The sequence below is a fragment of the Triturus cristatus genome, chromosome 6 (assembly GCF_964204655.1).
Source record: "Triturus cristatus chromosome 6, aTriCri1.1, whole genome shotgun sequence".
In the NCBI taxonomy this organism is placed as follows: Eukaryota; Metazoa; Chordata; class Amphibia; order Caudata; family Salamandridae; genus Triturus; species Triturus cristatus.
In genome coordinates, this window is record NC_140589.1 from 298,667,269 (window position 1) to 298,693,858 (window position 26,590).

Genomic DNA, 26,590 nt, shown 5'->3' on the forward strand with positions numbered 1-26,590 from the left:
AAGGTGATAGTGTTGCTGACTAATTGTGCCTTTCAGCTTTTTGATATTTCAAAGTGTTGTAAGCCATGAATATTATTGGCATCATCAAAAGTTGAACAACTGGTCTTTGGATTAAGTTGCCGTCTCAAATAGATAATAAAATGTCTAAATATCTCAAAATGGCTGTCTTTGTTTTGATGTACTGCAGCTTTTGAATGGGCGTTGTAGAATGTTTGAAAACATGTTAGCCAAGATAGTTGAACAGGAAAGGTTAATTGTTCAGTTGTGAAGTTAAAATGAGTCTCATGAAAGATCTCTTGATGTATGTCTATTTTAAAGATGATACACTATGCAATAAAAGTCTCCAATGATTAATCAGATAATGCATCAAAATGTTTTTTCTAGTGCCAGCAAAAAATAATACCTGATCAGAATGACTTAATGATGGTAGCCCTTGACTGCATTTACAATTGTGAACGAGATGACCAGCTCGCTCTCTGTTATGATATTCTGGAATGTCTTCCACAAAGGGGCTATGGGTAAGAACATGTCTGCTTGGTATTTCATTAATATTATAATGCTGTACGACTTTGGAAATTTTTTTGTGGCATGCAGTCTCTAGCTAAATGAGGAATACTTTATTTTAGAATTTAGGATTGTAATGTAAGTATTCATTAATGCAGATGCACATTTCGTGTTATACCACCGGCACCATTTTTGATTCTTTAATGTAATTTTCTTTTGCATGTTCCTACTATACTTCCGCAACTTAGGGTATGAACTTGATGACTTTAGGAAATGTGCCAAGGACAAGTGTCTACCTACTCTTTGTAACTTTGTTTAATGTCACAATTCACAATAACACACCCATTTCCCTTAAAGCCTTTTAACTAAGCTGATCCTTAAAACGGGACTAGATACGTCATACTCCATTGCCAGGCCTGGGAACACTGCAGTGGCTATCAGATATATGCCTAGATGCAATCAGTTTCTTTTCTTTGAGGGTGACCAGGCTAATATTATGGATTAGCTTTAATCAAGATGAGCTATTTGAAGAAGCTATGAACTCCTCTCTGTAAAGTTCTAAGCAAAATAGGTCAACTGCTGGCTGGTTGTATGTGTCTTCCCCATTCAGAGTTTAACTAACAATCTAGAAAACTTTGTGGTTATTCACATTCAAGAAAACCAGATAGTGACCACCCAGCAACATACAGAAGTGTAGATGGATGACAGTGAATTACACTGATGTTTTTCAGTGAGGAGTTCGTAGTGAAATCAAATAGACAATGAGACTGAAGTGTATACTTCTTGAAGGACAGGTGCAAAAGAGGCTCCACAGAAACCATTGTGTCATCTTCTACTGTCACAGCCAGATGATCTCCGGAACAGAACCCTCCAGAAGCCCACCTTTCAGCAGCTCCGACTCTGATTGGTATTCTGAGTGGATATATGAGGGGAAGGGAATTATGATTGGTACTGTGGGGAAAGAGACCTGTAAAAGAAAAGAACATGGATCCACCAGAAGCTTCTACAATATAACTCTATTAGTCAGCTATTCTCCTTACTTTCAGGAATCACCAGAGTTCAATATATGTTGAATAACGCAAACCAAGTTCAGCAGGATCTCACATAGATCCGAGTAAATCCCCCCTTGTACCATGTGTTACTTCACATGTATTGGTCCGTCTAAACCAACAAAACCGTATCATGGTTTAAATGTTTTACCTTTTTGCAACAGGCTTAAGTCTGTAAGGTAATAAATCTTCCCCAACTATTGTTTGCACTGTCCAAAAGAGAATTGTTTCACTCAAACAAGGAGTCCAATTTATCAATATTGCGTGGCTCGTGACTTGCTTCCTCTTTCACGTTACAGCAAAGAATGATTGGCTGCTACCCATTCTCAGGAAGATCGCCGCTGCCAGTGCTGCAGTGACATTGACTGGGAATAACCGAGAAGGGTAACTCAGTGGCCTGCCGTTTTAGCCCAGTGCCATCCACACAACTCACCTTCCGCCAGGAAATACCCTGGCAACTCACCTCAGAGATTTAAGAAGAGTACTCTGGGTCCTTTCAGAGCTGCTCAGTTCTTCTTCCGGATTTATCAATAACAGATGCTTGATGGTGCATGTTTCCCCTTAAAATAAAAAATAGGTTTCAAGATAGCCACTGAGATTTAACGAAGTCCCACAAGAGCTCAATTATAGCGTCCATCTTAACTTATTCAATAGGATGGCCCCCAACTTAGCATAGTCAGTACAATGGCTATCTTGGAACGGGCAGAAGTCCCTATAATAGCAGCCTTCTTGGAACAGGCAACATTACAGTGGCCACCTAGAAAATCACCAGTTTATGTGGCAACTGACAGCATCCCCTCCACCATCGTAGTCCCTTGAAATGTTGTTTGCCACAGGTCAGGAGGGAGACCCCCCAGCAACATTGGATCAGTGCCAGCCATCAAGCCCAGGCGAGATAGGCCAGAAGGTGTGTCTTGACATCTACTTAAATATCAGTAAAACCACTTAAGTTTAATGTTGAAAGTCCACAGTCTGCTGGTGGGGGGGATATGTTATGCTTTTTCTGAGCAAAGAGAGAGAAAACCTTTTTGCAGTTCAAACTTCAAGAATTTTAAGAGGATTTTTCATCTCCACACAAATATATTTGAAAAACAAAGTTTACACACTTTGAGGTACAGTACAGCCTTACTCCAAAGAAGAGATGGTCACTTGTTTGTGGTTTTGCTTCAGTGTAAATTTGTCTCCCAGTTGAAAAATTGCATAACAAGCAGTTGAAAAGGTACTTTTCTGGGGCATGGCTTGTCAGAGGCATGGAGTAGGACGCAGCCTGTCCTTGCTCAGTCACCATGGGCGTTAAGCTAATATCCACCTGCATCATGGCTCCTGCGTTGCCCTGCCCAGGCCGACTACCCTGGCAACCTGCCCACACTGCCAGCCAGCTGACATCCCTGGACCTATCTTCCCAGCCAAAGCGGAGTCGACCAGTGCCACACTGGGGTGCACGTGCCATTTTGTTGCTGAAGCTGCTGCGTTGCCGGGCCCTGCTTGGCAGCGTGCTCTGAGATTGGAGCCTGGTCCCTGCCCGTGACTGAGGTTTCCAGTGGCACACAGGCTGGGGGAACGGAGTACCTGGAGACGAAGCCCCTGGCCCGACCCCCATACTACGTCCCTGTCCCATATGCTGCCATTTTCCCTCTCAGCCGCTGCTGTCCCAACAGCACGCACACTGTTGTACCTGGGGGTGCGGCCAAGACGTGTGGCCTTGGTGCCCCTGCGGCCTTTTCTTTGCCTGCTACCTTCCGCTCCCACCTTGTAACCTGATTGCAGGCTGTGGAGTATGGGATCGTGACTGCCTGCACTGCCGAACTCCCTAGATCACCGCTGGCCCCAGTGCCATTTCATTCTGCGGACCATCTCGAAGGTAACAGCTTATATAGATGAGGTGGACTGTATAGATCAGCAGTTTTTTTTCCCCAGCTGCTTTGCAGGGGGGGATGTTCAGACTGGAACTGCAGACGACCGCAAGGGGATCGCCTTCCCGCAACACCGTCATGCTGCATGGACTGCTGTAATTTGGGAGCACGTTCAGTCCTGGCCCCAATATTGTGGTGTGCATCACTGGGCCTCTACCTTGTCTTACCATACTTTCTAGGTCCCACCGAATACCTACGATGCCTTTCATCGCGACCTCCTTTAGACCTCCGTTGCTGGACACTTGCCCAGTAGGAAAACCCTTGCCCTACCTATTGCACTCACCAGCCACTGGGTCTTCTGATATACCTAGGGGCAAGTCATCTAGAGACACCACTGTGGTCTCTTTATTGTCCAAATCTTCCTCAACAACCATGTCCAACAAAGGGGACCCTTCCTCTCAGAACACCGAATCCTCCGTGGCGCCACCGATCACTCAAGATTACCTGGCCCACTTCCTCGATGACATAAAACAAAGTCTCCTTACAGGTGGAGTTTAAAAGCTGCATACAGGACCTGCGCAGAGAAGTCACGGAGGTGGGCACACGTGTATATGATTTAGAGGGCACGTTGGACTCCCTCACAGGAGACCAAGAAATGCTCATGCACCGCATTCTTGCCCTGGAAAGCCAGCAGATTGAACTCCAAGATAAACAAGAAGATTTAGAAAATCGCAACCTCAGAAACAATATGGAAATACTGGGTTCCCCTGGGGTGCAGGTGTCTTCCACGTCTGCACCCGAGGGGAACCCCGGATTCCGATATTGTGGAAGACATCCTGACCTTCATAAGGGACCTGTTGAACACTATCCGGTGAAGTGAGGACAACCAGCCACTGATCCTTGACTGAGCTCATCGTTATGCTGCCCATGCCCCCCGGACATCTTAACTAGAATACATTTTTTTCAAGACATGGAGGCAATCATGAGAGTATGCTGGAGCAAGGATGACTTGGTCTTCAGAGGCCACATGCTGCAGATCGTTCAGGACCTCTCTCTAGTAACCCTTAAGAAACACAGGGACTTCTGGCCGATAGCAGAGAATCTTCGGGAGATGAGCATCCATTACCAGTGGATCCACCCTTTCAGCCTGCTCTTCGAGCTTAACAGCAAACAGCGCCATGTTCGCTCATTGACGGAGGCCAAGCGCCTGCTAGATCTGCCGGAGGGTTCCCCAGATCGGGAATCCCACCGTGCACCCTTGGAGGATTGTGACTGATGGCGCCCAACTTGGAACACGGTGGGCAGACGTGGACGTGCTCGTTGGGTTAAAGTGAAGGCCCAAATAAAATCAAAAGAAGACCTCATCTCCCACCTAGAGAATATTAAGCAGGAATCTTCACAACAGACACTGAATTTCTGTCTAATTGGGTTGATTCAGACCTGTACTTACTAACCGGAGCACGGTCACATGTTGTTCTCTTCTATTTGCTCTTTTTTTTTCCTTTACAGGCCTCACAGCCTTGGAGTTGGACATTTATGTGTTAATGACTGCAATAATTTTTGACTGTACAGTTAAAATACTTCGATAGAAGTGAATTGATCTGTCAATTGCTCTTACTCTTCTGCCTGGTCTTGCCCCGTCCCCCTCCTCATTATTGAGGCACTTCTATCCCTGGGCAACACCTCTGTGGACTTTGGGATACTCTCCTCGGTCCGAGAATGAAGAACCTCATTTTGTTGGTTACAGTTGGCCCGTTTGTTCTACCTTGATTAATAATCTGCTTTTTTTGCCGTGTCCTTGTGGGAAGTGGGGGTTGGAGGGGGCTCTATTGGAAGAGAGATGTTTTCATTGACCCGACCTGTTAATCGCTGCGAGGCGCTTCCTATCATGATACTAACGCATTCTACTTTCCTCCTTCCTTATTGCCTTGTACATGGGGACCTCGACTAAAACAAAACTCCTTTCCCTAAATGTCAAGGGGCTTCATTCCCCTAATAAGCGCAAGCCAGTATGGCGTTATCTTGACCAGCAAGACGCAGACATAATTTTCTAGCAGGAGTCCTATCTCCTTAAGGAAGACTGTCATCGCATGTCTATCCCCAGACACTCAGCACAATACCTGGCGTATACTGACACTAAAACATTAGGAGTGGGCATTCTGTTTCGGCTATGTTTCCTAACAGCGATGTCACGGGTGGTCACAGATCCAGAAGGGCGTATTTTAATGAAAATAATAGAAAAGGGACACACTACCCTGTCTTTCCTATACTCCACTAACCAGGCGCAAGCCACTTTTCCCTGCAGGATTCTTAAGGAGCCATTTGGCCTAGCCTTGGGGGATTTTCTACTGGGAGGCGACTTTAACTTGGTTTGGGACCCAGCCCTTGACAGGACTCTGCCCACTTTCAAGGTGTGGAGGCCATGCTTCACTCAAGAGGGAACTCACTGACTCAGGTTTAGCAGATGCTTGGCACTACTTCCACCCCGACGCCCAAGACTACTACTTTTATTTACATGTGCATCAATTATACTCTTGCATCGACTATGTATTTGTCACACATTCCCTTCTGCGCCATTTGAAAACGGTTCAGACATCTGAAATCTCTATTTCCGGTCATGCTCATATTGAACTGATCTGGCCATCAAGGACAGGTCCCTAGGGTGCCCGGCTATCCAGGCTTGGACGGGCAGAAGGCATTTGACAGGGTCAGCTAGGACTTCTTACACACTGTCCTCACCAAAATTGGGTCGGGCCCTGTCATGATTAGCAAAGTCATGGCCTACTGCACCACCCGACTGCTATCGTAAGTGTAGACGGTTATTCCACTGCCCTATCGCGATACAGCACGGTACTCTCCAGGGTTGAATCTTGTCCACTCTTCTTTCTGCCCTGGCTATCCGCCTGTGCCAGTCTCCGAACATCACGGGCATACACTTTGGTGGGCGGAGTCATAAAGATATGCCGATTATCTTTTATTGACTCGGACTAACCCTATGTCAGTCTTCCCTGCCATAGTCCAGCCGCTGCAAGAATTTTAACTTGCCTCAGGTTATTAAATCAATATGTTCAAGTCACAAGCCCTGAACCTCACTATACCATCACACCTCCTTACAGCTTTGCAGGACCTGGTTCCTTTTCATTGGGCTAAGCATCATATTCGTCACTTGGGGCTAAATGTCACCAATTCCCTTACTGGGACTCGCGCTAACTGGCCTCATTACCATAAGGCTATTTTGGAAGACCCGCACAGATGGAAACCGTTCAATATCTCGTGGTTGGGACGCATCAATGTAGTCAAAATTAATATTCTGCCTCGTGTACTTTATCTGTTTCAGGCCCTCCCGACCTCTATTCCGCTGAAGATATTCGCCAACTCCAGAAAGATGTCTGTGCCTGTAATTTGGAATGGAAACAGCCCCATATCTCCAACCATATACTTATGCTGCCCAGGAACAGGGGTGGGGGGCATTAGCTTGTCCCAACTTTCTTGATTACAATTGAGCAGCACATATCAGGTTTATTTCCGAATGGATAGTTAGAGAGAGCGAAAAACATTGGCCCCATGTGGATCGCGCGGTGGCGTGTAGGCCACTGTGGGACTTTGCTGGGTTACCAAAACCCCATCACCCTCGTAGCACTTATCTTGCAACCCCGACTAGAAAGGTGCTGGAAATATGTAATAGAATTTCGCCTACCTACGGCCCTCAGCTCATTTCCCTCTCCAAATACTCCCCTTGCACGCAACTCAGACTTTACACCGGGTTTGCCCGCAGGATCTTTCCTTACCTGGGAAAATGCTGAATGTAGGACATTTCGGGACTTATTCCAAGTTTCTCAAATTAGATTGGTACCTAATCCGTCATATGACGGGTGCTGCCAAGCAATTGATTGCCCCTCCTCCTTTTGCTTCCTGGTTGGCTAGATTTTGGCAAGCGATGGCACTGGAGCACTTATCACATAAGCTGCCCCTCACAAATGAGAAATTCATGCTACTATTCCGTGATCCAGTGGTCGCCCCCACTTCCTACACTCCGCTCTTACGTTGACGGGGACTCCTGTTACTGTCCTTGGCCTCCCTACACTATAATCTCTGTTCCACTGGCTAACAGCCGCAGATTGTTTCCCCCTTCCCGGTTCATTGTTTGGTTTGCTATAACTGTATTTTTGGATCAGTATCGATCTAGAGCCTTATCTTAGATTCAAGGTAGACACAGTTACTTACACATGGCTCAGGTTCTTGCGGATTTGTTCTCTAGATATAGCCCAACCCAGATATCTTTGTTTTCAGATATTCATATCATGGCACAATCACATTCTACATTATTTAGTTCATGCAAATATATGATGGGACTCAATTAGAGGATTGTTAGACTTGGCATCTTTTGGCGTGTTTCCCCTGAGTTTTTGCTTTCTGACCTCCCGGTTTTGACTCTGTTTTTGCTGGTGTAATGATTCTGCGCACTTTTCTCACTGCTGCTCAGTGGTAAAGTGCAAGTGCTCCTGTAGTAAAATGTGTTACGGATTGGTGTTTCCATGATTGGCCTATTTGATTAATGGGTCAGTCCCTAGTAAAGTGCACTGCGAGTGCCAGGGCCCATAAATCAAATGCTGTTGGTGGGCTGCAGCACTGGATTGTGCCACCCACGCAAACATCCCATAAAGTGTAACTCTGGCCTGCCATTGCAGAGCCTGTGTGCAGTCTGGGTCTGCCATGTCGACTTGGCCAATGCACCCACTTTACAGTCTCTAAACCTTCCCTTTTCTACATGTTAGTCACACCGAAGGTAGGCCCAAGGTACCCCTGTGGGCAGGGTGCATTGTATGTGAAAGGTAGGGCATGCCCTGGTGTGTGTGGCATGTCCTTATAGTGAATTACAGCCAATTTCGTTTTTCACAATTGCAAGGCTACCTGTTTCAATAGGCCAGAATGGGCAGTTTGATTATAACTTCCTATAATCCTAACTGACCCAGGGAACATGGTAGAAATTCGAGTTTGGTATGCCTGGACTCGGAATGATAAAATGCACCTTTTAGTGACGTTGGTTTTAACATTCTGTGTTTGAAAATACCACTTTTAGAAAGTAGGTATTTTCTTGCCTAACCATCCAGCCTGCCTCTGCTAGGTTGTGTATTGTCTGTCTGGTTTGTGAGTGAGCTGGGGGAGACTCCAGGAGACAGGGTGAGTCAGCACAAGGCTGAATAGACCTATCTGCATGTAGATGGGTGGGAGGAGTAGCACCTGGGGCTGAATAGGGCTGTGCCTGCCTTCCACAATGCTGGCTCCACCTCCTGTGGTGCGTCTGAGGACCCTGGCCCACACTGACAAAGGAAGAAGGTGCACACTGGCAGAATGCACCTAGAACTGGTTTGAACTAGGTATAGGACAAATGCCTGCTGGGGACAAAGGATTTGCTAGTAAAAATATTGGGGCCCAGACCCCAAGATTTCAGGACTCTTTTGGGATCAAGAAGACTGCCAAGAAGAAGAGCTGGGGAAGCTGTGAGGAGGAACTACCGCTTTGCTGTGTGCTTTGCTGTGTTAGCCTGCAGTGGTTGCTTCTGTGTTGGGCAGTGAAAGGACTGGACTGAACTTTCTGCAATCTTCTTTTGTGAGTTTCTCCAACGGCTTGAGGTAGAGCTTGCCCCTTGTTCAAGAAGTCTCAGGAACAGCAAAGACTTCAAGTTCGACGCCGTCTATGACGCCGCTGCCGACTGTGTCCTGAAGGCACCGGAGAGGGCACTGCCGCGACGCCGCACCGCGACCCTGGTCTTACCGACGACGCCTGCTGATGCTGCCACCGAGCTACTGCTCACACCGCGACCTGTGGGCACCGCACTCCGCACCGCCTCGCTTCACGACGACACCTTGGTATCCCCGACGACGACGCTGCTTGCACCGCGGTTCGAGGGCACAGCTCGTAAAGTTACACGATGCACCACCCTCGCACCGCAGCTTTGCCAGCACCGTGACGAGCACCGCCTTCATCTCACACCACGACCCTGGTATCACCGACGATGCCATCTGATGCTGCCACCGAGCCGCTGCTCGCACCGCGACCTGAGGGCACCGCACGCCACACCCCTGCACTTCGCACCGCAGCACTCGTCGCCCACCGTCGCCAGCGCTTCTGACTTCAACAAAGAGGAGTTCGATCTGCAACGCGTGTGACTTCGAGGGCCCCAACGACTCCTGCACCGACCTCAGGAACAGACGCCTGCGGATGCCGTGTGTTCAGAAGCTCAACGAGAGGTCATTGATGCCCTGCATTTCTGAAAGGTACTGTTTGCGGGTCTTCCCGACACCGCAGCTGGCCCGCGACACCGCGGTCAGCCAGAACTGTTTGGATTTGTTTGCTCACGACGCAGTGATAGCCCCGGACAGAGCTATTGACATCAAGGAACTGTTTTACAAAGTTATTTTGCTAACTGAAGATTTTTAAGTACGATATTGTGGATGTTTATCGTTTTGGTCTTGTCTTAAGTATATAAAAATATTGGATATTTTTCTAAACTGGTGTGGTGTCCGTTTGTTGTGCTTACACTGTATTACTGTTGGTTATGTGCAAATACTTTACACACTGTCTCTAAGATAAGCCTGACTGCTCGTGCCAAGCTACCAAGGGGGTGAGCAGGGGTTATTTTAGGAGTGTAACCCCTTATCCTGACTAGGAAAAAAGGTCCCTATTTGGACAAAGGTGCAAGCCCTTGCCAACTAGAGACCCCCATTTCTAACAAGGATATTGTATGCTCTGCATTAATCTTGTTTCATTAACTTGTCTGGATCGTATTGATTCTCTCCTCTTAACTCCTCGGGATTGTTATTTTCTTTGTATCCTCTCTTTTATTGCCCTATTGTGCTATTTAGTGGTCCACCTACAAGTGCTTCTTATATGAATGATTCTGTTGAATTTTAATATGTGGCCGCTACATGTACTTGTTGTTTTTGAAACTCAATAAACAGATTCTGAGCAAAAAGAAAAAGTACTTTTCAGGTTTCACATGCACAGCGCTTGCAGATTCTCTTGCAAATAAAAACAATAATCTTAAAAACTGCTTACAGCCCGCCCATTTCTTACCATTGGTTAGCTTCAAGGTCCCTCTCATTTTCTTGCTTCTCATTGGTCAGAGCATCAGGTTTCACTTCTCGTTTCTGGTGTATATCTGGTCCCCGGAGCATGGACTAAGTACAGTTTCCTTTTGGTGGCCAGTGTCTTTCCACTGGCTGTCTGCTTCTTGAGATGCTTTTTTTTAATGAAGTTCTAGAACTCCATAATAGTGTATGTGTTTTCTGACCATCCCAAACCTCACCCCACCATTGCTTGCACCCAGAGCCCCTTCCCCCACGTTGTTGCTTATACCAGCCCTCACACTCAATTGCCACTCCCTGCCCTCTTTCTGTTCACTGTTTCACCTGTTCCCCAGGCCATCCTTCCACTCTTAGTTGTTTCCCACCCTCCTAACTCTTGTTGCTTGACCTCCCAACCGCCTGCGCTATTTTTTCACTTGATTCACAGCAGTGCAGACGCCAGTGCAACATGGCTTAAAGGAAAAAAAAGTGCTATGATGCAGTCAATGCTGGCCGCGTCATAGTTCTATTTTTTTCTTTAAGCCATGTTGCACAACAGCTCGGACTGCTGTGCAACATGTAAAAGAAAAAATAATTGACAAAGCAAATAGATCTCGCATCGCCAACATTTATTGGCTTTGTCAACGCTTTTTAAGTTTCTTGCAGTGCCTCACACCATGAGCAGAAGACCAGTGTGAGATAAAAACTGTTTTTGTAAGTGGATCCAGTTTATTTGGAGGCTGCTGGCTGTGTTGCACATTTACAGGACATGACACAACCATCAACTGAGGACCAATGCGTTGCCTCTCAGGGTGCAGATGAAAGCCATGCCACCTTTACCGCATGGAGAACCCTTGGTTTACTTTGGACTTCAGCCACTAGGAACTTTTATATACATTTAAATATAAGAGAAAGAGCTGTCTTGCCACTGTATTGAAACTGGGCTAGCAGTCTAGTCCTGCTCAGGCATCAGCAGCTTATGGCGGCTTTATTTGGGTTATTTTATCTTAGTTAGGTGCGCCTTGTCCAGGATCTTCATGCCTGGAGCATGCCCAGGCCCTGCCCATCAGAAGAATAATACTATATTAGACAAATCCCACGTGCATGTTCTTGACGTCTTTGTTTTCTTCGTTCCCATACTTTTTGCATTTATATTGCCCCTTGAGGCGCTGCTGGTACCCTTGTGATTTAGATCATGTTATTTATTTGATGGTAGCTGTGCTAGATTTATTGAGTATATTTTTATGTTTAAAACGTTTTTTATTGAGACAAAACAAACCATGGGGGAGGGGGATAGGAGGCAGGATACATGGAATACAGTCAAAGAAGAAGGGATGCATCTCCAGAGGGTTGGCAATAGGTGGCGCGGTGGCTCAGAGGGAAGAACACAGTAACTGAACGCTAGAATTACAAGCTGTGGAGTCCCACGCGCGTATCCGACACCCCAAAGCTGAGCAAGAGCATCCCCCCCCATCAACACCTCAACAGAACACAATCCCCCCCCTCCCATCCCCCCTCCTCCCAGTAACAAAACAACAACACTCCCCCCTCCCCCCCGTCCTATGGTCCCGCATCAAAGTAGCCCTAACCAGGAAGCCCCGCTCCCCCCCCCCTCCCCGGGGGTCCCCATCTCACATGTAAGCTAGTCCGCCGGGGTCACCGGCGGCCTCAGCCTGAGAAGCCTAAGGTACCTCGGGCAGGTGAGCTCCCGGAATTCAGTGGACAGCAGCGCTAGAAAGGGTTGCCATAGCTCTTCAAATTGGTCTATCTCCCCCGCAACCGTAAGCGACAGCTTCTCCATCCCCAGCACATGCCAGAGCCTATGCAACCAACCGGTGATGGAGGGGACGGTGGATGTGCGCCAGTGGATTAGAATGTTCTGAACCGCAGACCCCAGCGCTATTGCAATCTGCCTACCCCTGCGGGACTTCAGTGGGTACATTAGGTCATTGGGGAGGCCCAGCAGGACATACGCCGGGAGTCGCGGCAGCTCTATCCCAAAGTGCTCATCCACCTCGTCCAAGACTTCTTTCCAGTAGGCGGTCAGCACTGGGCAATCCCATAGAATGTGTGTAAGGGTACCTTCCTGCCCGCAGCTCCGCCAGCACCCCTTGTCAGTGTGTTTATGCATTTCATACAGTCTCTCCGGGGTGTAGTACCAGTATGTGGACACCTTAATGAATGTCTCCGTAAGGCCCGTGTGATATGCAGAGTGCCGAGCCCGATACGCAATTTTGTCCCATTCCTTGTGGCTGAGTGTCCTACCCAATTCCCTGTGCCAGCGCTCCCTCCCCGGGTTGTAGTAGTGAAACGGCGGGGGTTGTAGGTGTTTGTACAGATCAGTGATCAGTTTAGCGTCGGAGGTCCGAGTAGCCAACCACCGCTCGTACGGTGTAATTGGACGGGCAGCGGTGGCACGCACCTGAGGCTGGAGGGCCCAATGCCGAACTTGCATGTAGCGCAATCTGTCCAGCTCCGTCAGGCCGAACTCCTGGCGGAGTTGCTGAAAAGGAACCACGCCTTCCGGGCCATAGATCTGGAAGAGTGCCCTGCAGCCCGCCCGTACCCAGTGGGAGAAAACCCCCGGCTCCATCCCTGGGGAGAAGTCCGGGTTGCCCGTAATGGGCGTGAGCGGCGAAGGGAAGGTGGTAAGGCCCCGGGTCTCGCAGACCGCGTCCCACACACGCAGGGGGACCCGCGTAACAAAGGAAGCGTAAAGATTAGGGGGGCGATGCGTGCGGCGCAAGAATGGAACCTCTTGTAAGGTGCGGCCCGCCACTGCCTGGTCTTGGAAGAGCCAATGTTTGTCGGACTCCCACCTGCTCCACTCCACCAGATAGCAAAGCTGTGCCGCCTGAAAGTACTTACGGAGGTCCGGAATGCCGAGACCCCCCGCTTCCGGAGCAAGCGTGGAGAGGACCCTCTTCATGCGTGGCCTGCGGCCCTGCCAGACAAAGCGGGAGATGTCAGCCTGCATTTGTCGGATCCAGCCCACCGGGGGTTGGAGCGGAAGGGCTCGGAAAAGATATAGTATCTGGGGCAGCACCGTCATTTTGACCGCCGCGATTCGCCCCAGCCAGGACAGCAGGCCTTTGTTCCATCGGCCAAGCTCGTCCTTGATCTTCCTGCTGAGGGAGGCATAATTGGCCGTAACCATCTCCGATAATGTAGGCGCCAGCAGAATCCCCAGATACGGCACCGTGGACGAGGACCACTGCATGGGGAAGAGCCGTTGAAGATCCCTCCTGGTTTCCGCAGCCAGGGACACGTCTAATGCCATCGACTTGCTCATATTCATTTTGAAGCCGGCCACCCCCGCAAAGGCGTCCAACTCTCGGAGGCAAGCAGGCAGCGACCTCCTAGGGTCGTCCAAAGTCAGCAGGACATCATCCGCGTAGAGACTGACGGTGTGGACGTACTGGCCCATCCGGACCCCGACAGCATCCGGATTATTACGGATCCTCTGAGCAAACGGCTCCATGTAGAGGGCAAACAGGAGCGGCGAGAGAGGGCAGCCCTGCCGCGTGCCGCGCTCGATGGCGAAGCCACCAGAGCTACACCCGTTTACCCGCACCGACGCTGAAGGATGCTTATAGCAATTAAATACCATGGTGCGGAACTTATCGCCGATTCCCAGTTTTTTGAGGACCCGCTCAAGATACGGCCAGTGAACTCTGTCGAAGGCCTTCTCCGCATCAACGGACAACAACATCCGCTCCCCCGAGATCCTTGAGGCCTTCTCCAGAACATGCGTCACCCTCTTGGTGTTGTCAACCGTCTGTCTACCAGGCACAAAACCAGCCTGGTCCGCCTCCACCAGGTCGGGGAGGTGTGGACCCAGCCTGGATGCGAGAATCCCCGTGTACAACTTGAGGTCGACATTTAGGAGCGAGATGGGCCGGTACGAGCCGCAGAGGGCCCGGTCCTTCCCAGGCTTCGGGATTACCGCGACCGTCGCCCTCAGGAGATCCGGAGGGATGGCTCCCGGTTCGGAGAAAGAGTTAAACAGCCGCGTAAGAACAGGGGCCACGGTCGTGCAAAAAGTCTTGTAGAATAGCGACGTGTACCCGTCCGGGCCCGGGGCCTTGCCATGTTTCAGCCGCGCGATAGCCGAAATCACTTCCTCCACATGGATGTCCCGCTCCAGGTGGTCAGCCTGAGCCGGGTCCAGCACCGGGAGGGTCACCGACTCCAAATAGCTATCGGCATCCCGTGGCGAGGAGGGCTCCTCAGCATACAGCGCCTCGTAGAAGCCGCGGAAAGTCTCCGCTACCTCCGCGTCCCCGGAGACAACCCCCCCGTCCGCACCCACCAGTTCTTTCACCACGCTGCGCTGTTGCGCGACCCGGAGCCGGTGTGCTAGGAGCTTGCCACATCTGTCCCCCCCAGTGTAGTAGGCATGTTTCAAGCGTAAGGCGGCGTACTCCGCCCTATCAAGATCCAGAGCGGAGAGGAGCTTCCTCGCTGCCTTCAACTGCCTCCATACCCTCGGCGCTCCCGTACGGCGGTGGACCTGCTCAAGCTCCCGGACTTGAGCTGTCAACTCATCCCTCTTCAGTTGCCGCTCCTTATTCTCGGCTGCAGAGATAGAGATGAATTCCCCCCGTAGGACGGCCTTCAGTGCCGCCCACTGTGTCGCCTGCGAAGTGTCAGTGTTGCTGTTGTGAGTGAGATAGTCCTGTATGACCTCCCCGACGCGTTGTACCACCGATTTTTTGTGTAGAAGTGTGTCCCGGAGGCGCCACGCCCCCCGAGAGGGGGAGGCCGCCGGCCACCGGAAAACGCCGGTGACTGGAGAGTGGTCAGACAGGGTCAGGACCCCGATGTCCGCCGCCGTGGCAGCGGCACGCATCGGTCCACTCACCAGGAGGTAGTCCAGCCGTGAGTAGGTGCGGTGTGCGTGCGAGAAGAAAGAGTAGTCCCTATCCGTGGGGTGCAGGGAGCGCCAGAGATCGTGCAAGTCCATTTCCGCAATCCGGGCCTTCCCAGCCTGGGACAGTTCCCCCGTCTGCGGAAAGCGCTGCGCCGATCTGTCCATCCCAGAGTCAAAGACAATGTTGAGGTCTCCGCCCAAGATAATGTGTCGGTCTGGGGAAGCAGTGACATCCACCAGCGCGGAATCTAGGAAGCGCTCTTGATGCTCGTTTGGGCTATAAACGGAGCCAACCGTAAATGCTATGCCTCCCAGGCGCATGCGATACGCAAGGAGCCTCCCCTTCTGTTCAGCACACTTATGCAACACCTCCCCCCGAAAGGAGCTCGCTAGGAGAATGGCCACCCCCGCCGTCTTGTTCGCTGCCGAGGAAAAGAACTGGGTGGGGAACTTAGCAGAGCGCATCCTATGGCAGTCTCGGGGCAATAAGTGTGTCTCCTGCAAAAGGCAAATGTCCGCCTGCGTCCCCTCCAGCAACGACAGGATCGCTCTGCGCTTCACCGGGTTATTCAGACCCTGAACATTAAGGGTCACTACCTTTAGGCCCGGCATTCCTCGCAGGGATCGGGAGCGCCATGCAATGGGTAGGGAATCAGCGGGTGGGGCGCGCGGGGCCGCAGCGCGGGACAAGCCAAAACAAAGCGGGCATAGACAACATCGGACGGGACCTTCCCAACCCCAAAACAACCCCCTCCCCCACCCAAAACACAACCTCGGCAACTAGCCATCCCCAAACTCAAACACCCCATAGTCTCAGTCAAGCCCCAAAACGGGCAATTCCATAGAAAAGAGCAAAGTGGACGTCCAGCCACTCACCTCCACCCGCTCCCCCCAACCCCCCCGCCCCGTGCCAAGCATGTTAAGAAGCTAAAGACATCTCCCCCCGGAGTGTGTGTTAGGCCGTCAAGGCCACGCTAGAGGAGCCGGTCGAGTCCCCGGCCGCCGCCCTCAGGGCGTCAGCCCTGTCCGCCCTAATGGTAGGGGAGTCCGGGCGCCCTGCGCTGGTCGCTGAGCGCCGCCTCGTTGACCTCCGCCGATTCCGTCCTTCCGAGGACCTCCACGACGGCGTAGCTCCCTCCTCCTCCGCTGCCGTGAGCCCCAGGACACCACAAATGTCTTGCAAGGAGCGTAGCTGGTGTAATACTCCGTTCCACCGAAAAATCAGGCGGAAGGGGTGACCCCAAGAGTACGGCGTCTCATGCTCGCGCAAAAAGTCAGTGGCAATCCTAAAGGACCTGCGTTTCTGCAGAGTGATGGCGGAGAGGTCCTGGTAAAGCGCCACCGGCCGATCCCGAAAGGTCAGGGGCTGTTTCCTGCGGGCTTCAGCCATGATACGCTCCTTTAGTGGAAAGTCGGGCAGGAAGGCCAGAATGTCCGGTGGGGGTGCCGATGGCTGGCGCTGACGGCCAACCCTATGCGCCCTGTCGATGCTGATGGGAAAGTCCGTGGCCTCCCCCAGGATCTCTCGGAACAGGGCCCGCAGGTAGCCCCCCAGATCGGACCCCTCATCCGCAGTCGGCACGCCACGCACTCGGATGTTGTTCCTCCGAGATCTGTTCTCAAGGTCCTCAGAGTGGGCCTGGAGCTCCACACACTGTTCCCGGAGGCGAAGAACGTCCTGCTGGAGGTGGACTATCTCCTCCGCTCGCTGTTGGCCCTCCGTCTCCACCGCTTCCACACGCTCACCTAGGCCCTCCACCTCTCTGCGCACTTCTCGGACCTCGCTGGCCACCTCCCGCTTCAGTGTCTGGAAGTCCTCCCTGAGGGAGCTAAACAGTTCCTCCATAAAGGCCCTCGTGACAGGTGGCTCCCCTCCAGTCACATCTGCCGGAGCCCGGGAGGGCCCCGGTGAGGGCTGTGTCCTGTCCCGCAGGTGCTGGGCCCTGCCAAGCATGTCCGGCAGAGTACGGTCCCCTTTCTTCGGGCCTCCTTTTCCAGACATCGCCAGCTCCGCAGTCGGGCACCGATCCAGGCGCCCCAGGGATGCTCAGCCGCCGGCAAGCACTCGGCCCGGGTATCCCCCACAAGTGAGGTCGCTGCGTCACAGGTGACAAAATGGCGGCCTAGTCCGGTCACCGTCAGCCGCAAGAGCTAGCGTGAGACAACCAAGGGGGCCGCAGCGGAGGGGTCCCAACAGCTCATCCCTCCGGTAGTCAATCCAGCAATAGCGGGAGGTCGCCCGCAGCCAGCAGCCAGGACTCCAGCGGAGGCCGCCACCACTGCTCCTTCGGGGACAAAATGGCGGCCGGGCGGAGCAAGCCAAAACGACTAGGCCCGGCGACACCTCCGGGGCCTCCGAGGCACCCCGCAGTAAAATAAGTTCCACCACCGGCCCCCGATTGTCACGCACAGGGGGCCAGATGATCCGACCCCATCAGAGAGTCCGCCGTACCTCGGCTAGGGGTCAGGGCTTTCGCAGTGCAAGGTGTCGCCATCACCAGTCCGAGTGCCGGGGCACCCGTCCCAAGCCTTCCACACCGTCGGGCCCCTTCCCGCCAGGCTCCTTCAGTCACCGTCGAGCGGCGGGCCAGATCCCCTCCAGACCGCAACTTTCAGCACCAGGCCCAACCGAGGCGCCCGGACAGCTCTCCAATACGCTCCGCCCCTCGGGCTCGCCGCCGTCGTCCTTTGATCTCGGGCGAACTTTTGGGGGGGTTCCCCCGGGGCGATCCGGACCAAAACAGCACCGGTGTATGCCCCTGATGTTCCGCCACGCTCCTCTCCCGCGCTGAGCCTCAGCGGGGGGAGAGAAGCATAAGAAAAGGGCTTTAGCTTGGCCGGGCCGGAGGAGCTACGGGAGGAAGCGTCCGCTCACCCCGCCATCTTGGCCACGCCCCCTTGAGTATATTTTTAGATGTGGTAAGTAACACATTTCAGACACCCTACTTGCTGGCATTTACCATGGCCTACATGACAATGGTGTGTGTTGGAGCACTGAGAGGCTTATTGCTCGATATTCCGCTATATGTGTGCTGGACTACATTAACTTTTTCACCTTGTGCCTCAAATATATGGGTGCTGTTCATTTCTGTGGAATGGAGAAAATCTTTACATGAGCACCAGTTGCATTTCACAGGGAGATAACATTTTTTTGGGGTGAGCTTCGCTTCCTCCGCCTCCTGTTGTTGCTGCTGCTCCCTCCTCTCCTCCCTCGTGCCTCCCTCGTGTTACTCCATCAACCCGCCACTGTCTATTGTTGTTGGTTGGTGCTATGGCTTCGCCCACCCTCGCACTTTGTGTGAAAAAAAAAAAGCGCTGACGCAGTCAACACTAGCCAAGTCTCAGCGTTATTTTTTTCCTTTACTTTAAGCCATGTTGCACAACAGCTCAAGCTGCTCTGCAACATGTCCAAAAAACATTTGCAAAGCTAATAGATCTTGCATAGGCGAAACCTATTGGCTTTGCCAATGTTTGTTTGCTTATTGTTGCTTGATCAGTGATGGGTTTTTATGTTCATAAACAAATTATGATTTTTCTTGACTTATTCATGGTGTGCTGTCAATACTTATCGAATTTTACCTCCTATCTGACAAGGGAACAGTGCATGTATGTATGTATGATTGTTATTTCTATAGCATAAATTTAACTAAAAGGCAGCAGAGCCAGTACAGGGCCAAAGAGAAGCTGAAAGTCAACGAGGTCTAGGAGAGATAGCTGGGTTGTGGATGGCTGATTCATTGTGAAATAGTGTTCTTTAAACACAGCCGGCCGTTGTTAAATTCTCATGATGCTTAGGCAAACAGCATTTTTGTCCTGATGATGATCCCGATATTGTTGATATCCCACTGTATATTTTTTTGCGTTTTTGAAACTTACTATTAACTTTGATTAAATCGTACTATCCGGCTGGATAGGAACTATATAGAGACGATTCTGCTCTATTTTCATTTTCCTTTTTTGAATCTTGTTTTACCAAGGACCATTGTCCTCCTCAAACATTGTTACCCAAGGTCCTTGCTTACTCATTTGGGTCCCCTTGTTCTTCTTTAAACTTTTAAAAAGCTGGCATTTTCCTTCCCAACGTTTCTGGGGCCTTTTGGGGAGTGTCCAGCTGCTTGGGCCTGATAATGGGTCCCCGTCATGGATGTGTATAGTTCCCAGACAGTGAACGATGGGACCTGGGTGTAGCTGGGAGAGGGTCTTCCTGGCAGAATTGCTGGGGATGAGCTGTTCTCTGGCCTGATTTCATTTCAAGGAACCCTGCCAACAGTACATACTAAGAAATCTGACACCAGGCCTGCTCTGCCTTTCGGCACCCTAGACAGTTACGAACCAAACCCAAGAGAAATGATGAACTGACAAGAACCAGTTTTGGGATTGGGTCAAGGAATTCCTCCACTCAAATGCTAGCACCGTGTATAAAAAAGGACCTTCAGAACCACTCAGTAGAACACTTCAGGGCCTGTGAAAGACTTAGAAGGATTATTGCTGTGCTGCCATAAGGACTGCCCTGTTGCTTAAAGGACTGGCCTGCTGTCTGAAAAATGTAAGTTTGCACCTGCTTGTCTTTATCCCAGAGTGACTCCAAGGGTCAGTTGGCTGACATCCTGTGTGAGCTACAGGGACGCAACAAGCTTCCAGAGGTCTCCCTACAGTTGCAACTGGACCTGCCTGAGCCCTGCGGCTGGTCTCTGCTGCAGTGAGTCTGATCTCCAAGAAGGCCCCCCTCAGGTTTGGCTGGCATCAGTGAGAGCTCCTTCTGAAGAAAGTGAAAATCCTAAGGTTTTTACTCCTCATGATAACAAATGAGCCCATTTGTGCCGACCCTCTGCCATCCATGATAACCACCAACATGAAACTAGAGTGAGACCTGCTCTTTGTGCAGACAGCAACCATCTGTGACAACCGACAACGCAAGTCCTTCTCTTCGCACTTCAGGAATGACTGTCCGCGACACGCAAACGGAGTTCTACGTGCCAGGACTTGAGAAGGTAGTTGTATACGCTGCTCTAAATCCCCAGCTCCATTAAGATAAAAAAAAAATTTCAAGTGGGAAGATGCAGTTACTAGACTGCTTCATTTTGTAGACATACAAATGCTTGATTAATGCTTGCATGTGCCTGATACATGAGACAGCCCAACTGCTGTGTCATTATGCTCAATGTGTTATTTTGGGTGTTTGTTAATGGAGGCGGTGTTTTGAAATTGCGTGTACAGCATGAAGAAAAGTTACTGACAGAGCCCTTAGTTCTCCAAGGCGCTGTCTATTGGGTTTGTCAAAGCTTGCTTCATTTGTTTTGATATAAATTGCAAAACTCTGCTGATTTACAGTCAAGAGTTTTCGAACGCACAATAGGTCATTTATACAACCAGAGGTAGAACTAACGTTTTGTTAAATTTATATCAGCCTTCATCTGCATGCTTATATTTTCTGAAAGGAGATCAAGCCCCTCTCTGCAGAGAGTACCACAGTCTAAATGACTTGAGTACACATAAATATTGTGCACTTTAATAGTACACCCTATGGGCCAATGTAAAATTTTGTAGCATCTGCTAAATTTCTGTCAAAGCTTTGCAGCTCACAATTCAGATATGTGATCTTTTCGCCTGCACAATAGCGGCGCTAGTCATTTACCGTATTGTGCACCTATAATCGATCTATGTCTGTCAAATGTGAATCCTGATCTACATAATTAAAGTTTTTTTTTTGTTACAAACGCAAAAAAAACAGATACTAGTGTGGGAAAGTATGGCTACTCCGTTGACTTATTCACATGAGTAAGTGCGCATCAGGGGAGGTAGGTCTGTCACATGCTATGAGACTTTGCAAACTCTTGTGAACTCACATCAAGTTAGAAGATTGTTGGTATTAAGTAAAGCTTTGCATGGTGTTTCCACACCTAGAAGCACACAAGCTGTACTCTAGCTAAAGATGGGGGAGGGGGGTTAATTATCTTGGTTGGAAAGGAAAGGCAGTACTCACGTATGTGGGGTTTTAGAAAAAGGGTTTTACCACAAAGAAAATAATTTTCTCTGGAGAAAAGAGGAAAAACACATACCCAATTTCACATTTTAATCCCACTTATGGGTAAGGATATGTGTTACGATGCTCTAAAAGCTGGAAATGTACTTGTGAATCAGCCCTAAGGTACTTTGTCCCTTGTGTGTTAACTCATTTCCCCATAGACTCAGAATGGTTAAAACTCTTTGATAGAGCTGCCTCTTAATTAGGCCTGGGCGGTAAATTCCGTTCCGCTCGCGGAATTTGCGGAATTTGCGTAATTTCGCGTTCCGCGGAGAACGCGAAATTGCCCAAGAGTCTGCTTTCCGCGATTTCGCGAAATTTTTTGTTTGTTCGCGTTCTCAAAATGCGTGTTCGCGAGATATTTCTCCCCGAGCACGCAAACATTAATTGTGAACAGGAAAAAAGCATCGCGAACAAGCAATTCCGCGTGTTCGCGGAATTTCTGCGTGTTCGCGGAGATTTTTTACCGTTTCGCGGAGATTTGCGTAACGCGGTTACGCAAATTCCGCCCACCCCTACTCTTAATGCATTGATTTGACTTCTCCTGTTGTTTTTCAGCAAATACTTTTTGTGTTCAACCACTGAGTTCGTTTTATGTCGTTTGACTCTCCACAGGAGCAATACAGACAAAACCAAGAGTCTCCATGACAGAGTGGACCAACTGGAACAAATACTCAGGTACAGTGAGTGAAGTTTAGCTTGTTGCTGTTCTAAAGTGAAGTGCAGCAGCAAATCCAATAAAACACAAATTAAAGTTTAACAAAAAGTATTCTTTTGTTAATAGATTTGTAATTGTTTTTAGTGCCAACACAATTACCAAGATTGTTTTTTCACTACATTTAAGCTTAGGGATAAATTGGAGTTATTTGTCGACACTTAGGTGCACTTTCTGCCTCGCATATTCCTGAACCCATTAGGTACAAGTTAGGATGATACTGACTGGTGAAGGGCTTTGCACCATATGTGTGGATACACTCAAAGTAAAAGCTGCCAGAGTGTTCACCTAAACACTCCTATAGGAATGCTTTCTGTTCTAAATTAAGATCAGTACATGTGGTGTAGGCAGAATTACGTACATTTCTCATCCATGGTTCCAACTCGTGCTAATGCATTATACTTAACGGAAGTAACTCTTAAATGCCTTTTTCCCGCCATTAGTATAATTTATATGCAGCTTTGCCCATTGCCACCATAGTTGGACATGGTTTTCTTAGCTACTTTGAGTAATGGCCATAAACTAAAAGGAAAAAGCTCAATGGACTTGTGGCCTCCCCATGGTTTGTTGTTTTCATGAATCCCATGGAACAGATTCAGTTCTTCAGTCCATAGGTTGCCTCAAAGTTACCAAAGTTTGCATCACTGTTTGCGAGGTAGTAGTTCTTACTCCAGTAGTGGTGGCTGCATGCCGTGGTCTATCTTGGTGAACAGAGAGGGCTTTCACTTGAAGATCTCAAGGATAGGTCGATAAACCGGAGTCCACCAATTCTGAAGGAGAAACTGTCACCCTGGCCTATGCGCATGAATTGCCATTTGAAACACTTTGTAGACTGCATCATCACCTTCACAAATCATGAAGCTGCATTTACTGGTCCATTAATTAGATTATACCTTAATGCAAATAAACCCTGGGAACAATGGCATTTCACATGATACTTATTGGAAGTGATGTTTTTGCAGTGTTTCAGAAATCCTGGAAAAGCACGGGCTGCAGAAACCGATTTCATTTGTGAAGGAGACTCAGTCCAGCCCAGAGGAGGCGCAAAAGCTTATGGTCCGACTGACCAGGCATACTGGACGCAAGTAAGTGTGAACCATACATTGTATCACTGGGATGAATTGGTGATTTTGCAACGTATGTATTGTTGCTGTATTGCATGTGAATCCTTGGTGCTACACTGAACATGGTGAGCACAGTGCAAATATACTGAAGGCTGATCCTAAATTGTTTCAACAGTTAGGTAATCCACCTAATTTAAATTGATAACAATTAACATAGCTAAATCTGCATGTTTTTATTAGTTTAAATTGAAAATACTCATTATTTTATGAATTAAAGCCCCAGTAGTGAATATCCATTTTTTTTTATTGCTGTTCTCTCTTAGTTACACAAAAGGATAAACCCAGACAAGACCTGGGTAGAGTACAGTACAGAAAGGGAGTAGTCACAGTCTTACAATTAAAAAAAACACGTAATTAAATGCCTGCCGGCATTAATTCAAATTACACAACACAATAAAGCGTTCAATATTATTTAATCATATTGAGCATCAGAATAAATCTGGGACAGCGTATTATATCAAGTGTCCCAGGAAGTGGGGGAAAGAAAGGGGAAATAGTAGGGTGCGCTTTGTGAGGATTGGGGGAGTGATGAGAAAGGTAGTGACATCAAATAGATTATTGTATAGCCGTGTCAAGCCGGCTCTAGATGTAATCATGGAGATATATAAAAAGCCATTGTTTGCAATACACTATCACCGTGAAGCAAGCACTGTTGATCAAACTGGCATAGGGCAGTGATGTAGTCGACGTTTCGACCCCAAATGTAAGTAGGCTGTTTGGGTCCTTACGCCGGGGTCTTCTTCAGGACTGAGCAGGGGCACCAGAGTCCACCTTTTACTGGATGGAGGATTTAAATGTTGATGGCTTCTAGGGCTCTGAAATGACAGAGAAACGGAGCGATGTCACTTATAACATGCAGTGGGGGAATCCTCCTCACATACACTACTTGTGTCAGGGAATTAATGTAGAAATCTGCTAAGGCCCAGTTGTTCCATAATTACTGAAAAGGAAACACAAAATCTCGTTCTTATTCCTATTCAAGAGAGTTATCAAATCTTCGATAATGCGTCCGTCTCCTGGAATCTCTTTGTTAGCATAATTGACAAGCATTGAGTATAAAATAAGAATACCGCTCTAAAAAAATACAAATATATTCTAAAACAAAAAATCCAAACAAAAGTAACCAAAAAGCTCCTCTTCCTCCTGATAAATAACTATATATCATCTCATGTAAGCAAACTTGTAAGGGGTAAATTTACACAGGCCCTTACACTCTCTCACACTCCAAGTCCTCTTAACAAACACAAACCTACAAACAACTCTTACAGTAAATATGCAAATTTTTACAGAGAAATCTCTGTGCCAGCATTTCCATAATGCAAACTAAGGCAGCAAATTCTAGCACAAGTAATGGGTGGGTAGGCTAAGGTATCATCAGCACATATATACCACCAAAGCATCGTTGGTAGTGCATAGTTGATTTTATAACATTTGCACAGTTTACTGCTATAGAGAAGCATAGCTTCTGGGCGCTGTACTAAGCCATGGAATCCTGTAATATGACTTTACAGCCCACTACCGAACACTACGCAATTTGTCATAGACCCACTACGTGCAATATCGGCTTCATTGTAAAAGGCTATGATGTATCAAATTTAACAGGAAAAAGGAAAAAGACAAGCAATGGAAGGTGAAGACATGAGGAGGAGAAAAATCGCCCCTGACAGATATATTGCTGCATTTCTGTGAGCAGGGTGAGGACACTCTGACGGGAAAAGGATGAGACTTTTCTTACTATTAAAAATCACAAGGAAGGGGCCTGGATACATCTCGGGTAGGAAGATGGGGCTGATAAGAGAATCATAACGGGTAGTGCTTGGGATCTGGGATTAACCTTTTGAGGCACGTATCACTATGGCTGGCATCCAGGTGTGAACTCTGGTCACTCCCATGATTTGTGTTGTGGACAATCCGCTTCAGAGTCGTGTCTGCTGTGACAGACCTCTTTAATAAAGGAAGGTGAAAAGGAAAGGTGGCCACTTCAAATGAAGCAGAAGCCCAACATAAAACTTCAAATACCAAGATCCTAAATCACATTTGGTGCCTGGACCAGGACTATAAGAAGGGGAGGTTGAGTCCTAAAACATTTGTCATCTGTCAAGCAGACCGTTGGGCTGGGTAAGAAGGGGAAGCTCTGCAAGACTTCTGCCTGTGACCAGGACTGGGGGCCAAGGCCTGCCAGTCTCCCAGCTGGGTGAGCAGACGTCACCTAGGAAAAATGAGACCACCTGCTCTTTAGCACCAGCACCTCCCTGCTTGCCAAGACCAGTGTGTCCTGTGAGGAAGAGAGCGAGGTCCAGTGGGGAGCTCTACCGTGAGGACTCCCTGTGCGAGATGTGAGGATTCAACTGTGCACCAATTGGCTTCTAGCCTGTGTGCAAGACTGTTTTTGGTGACCCCCATATGCCAGGAGAGGGCTGCAGTAGACTGGCATATATCGAGCACTGTGTGGTCTCGTCTCGGTGACCCCTTATGCCAGAAGGGGCCACCTGGAACTTAATTAGGATGGAGCATGAGACTTTTGTCTGCCATGTCTAGGACGATCACACTGAAGAATCTGTGCCTAATAGTGAGCAATGTTGCAACCCCGTATACCAGAAGGGGCTGTCGGTATCGCTGTGGCCTACAGTTCAGATCGTGGCCCGGACAGAAAGATTACTGCAGTGACCAGCGAGTCTAGCCCTCCAACTGCATCTCACTGTTTACCCAAAGATCGTAGGATGTCGCTGAGGATGTCGGACCTTCACCTAAGCTCCAGTCAGGAGCCAGAGAACTTGTCCCATCCCCCCACCCCTTTGCTACGGGAAGTGCAACTTAGTTTTTGTGTACCCCAAGCAGGAGCAGCTCCAGTCACTGGAAACCATCTGGCTGCGCTGCTCGATGGGAAAAGCCTGCGCGGCCAGGTGCTGCCGCATTCATCACGAGCAGGCCGGCTTCACCACATGGAATACAGACCTGGAACCACCCTAGTAGAGTGCTCTCGCTGCACTGCTGAACACTGCCAACCCGCCAGGGCGGGTAAGACTAGAACCGGGTCTTTTGGGGCCCCAGGGGATTCACTGCTGAAGGTGCTCTAGTACCTAAGATTCTTTTGACTGAAATCCTGAAGAGTCAAAAGGAAACTCGAGAGTACAATCTAATAGTTTGCATTCCCTGATGCAGCCACCAGTGAATGGGGAATAATCCTAAACACGTTACATGAAGGAGGGTGGGACAGGGATTCGCCTGACAACTACTAGAGCCCAGTCCTCAAGGGGATTGTGGTGTTGCTTCTGCATATCGTATTCCTTTGCATGTATAGCCTTAGAAATAAATACAACTTTTTCTTATAAAAGCAAGATTTTGGCTGGACATTGATTTATTGTTTGTACTGTTTGGAT

General features: G+C 49.1%; 1 protein-coding gene across 2 annotated transcripts in view; it reads left to right on the forward strand.

Annotated features, from left to right (window-relative positions):
- The window catches only part of NBAS (NBAS subunit of NRZ tethering complex), a 2,067,161-nt gene that overhangs the window by 815,683 nt on the left and 1,224,888 nt on the right, over positions 1-26,590 (forward strand). For both annotated transcript variants that reach the window (XM_085610668.1, XM_085610669.1), the window contains exons 26-28: positions 385-518; positions 21,987-22,049; positions 23,049-23,171. In XM_085610668.1, coding sequence (XP_085466794.1) covers positions 385-518; positions 21,987-22,049; positions 23,049-23,171 — 320 coding nt within the window. The remainder of the gene's footprint in view (positions 1-384; positions 519-21,986; positions 22,050-23,048; positions 23,172-26,590) is intronic.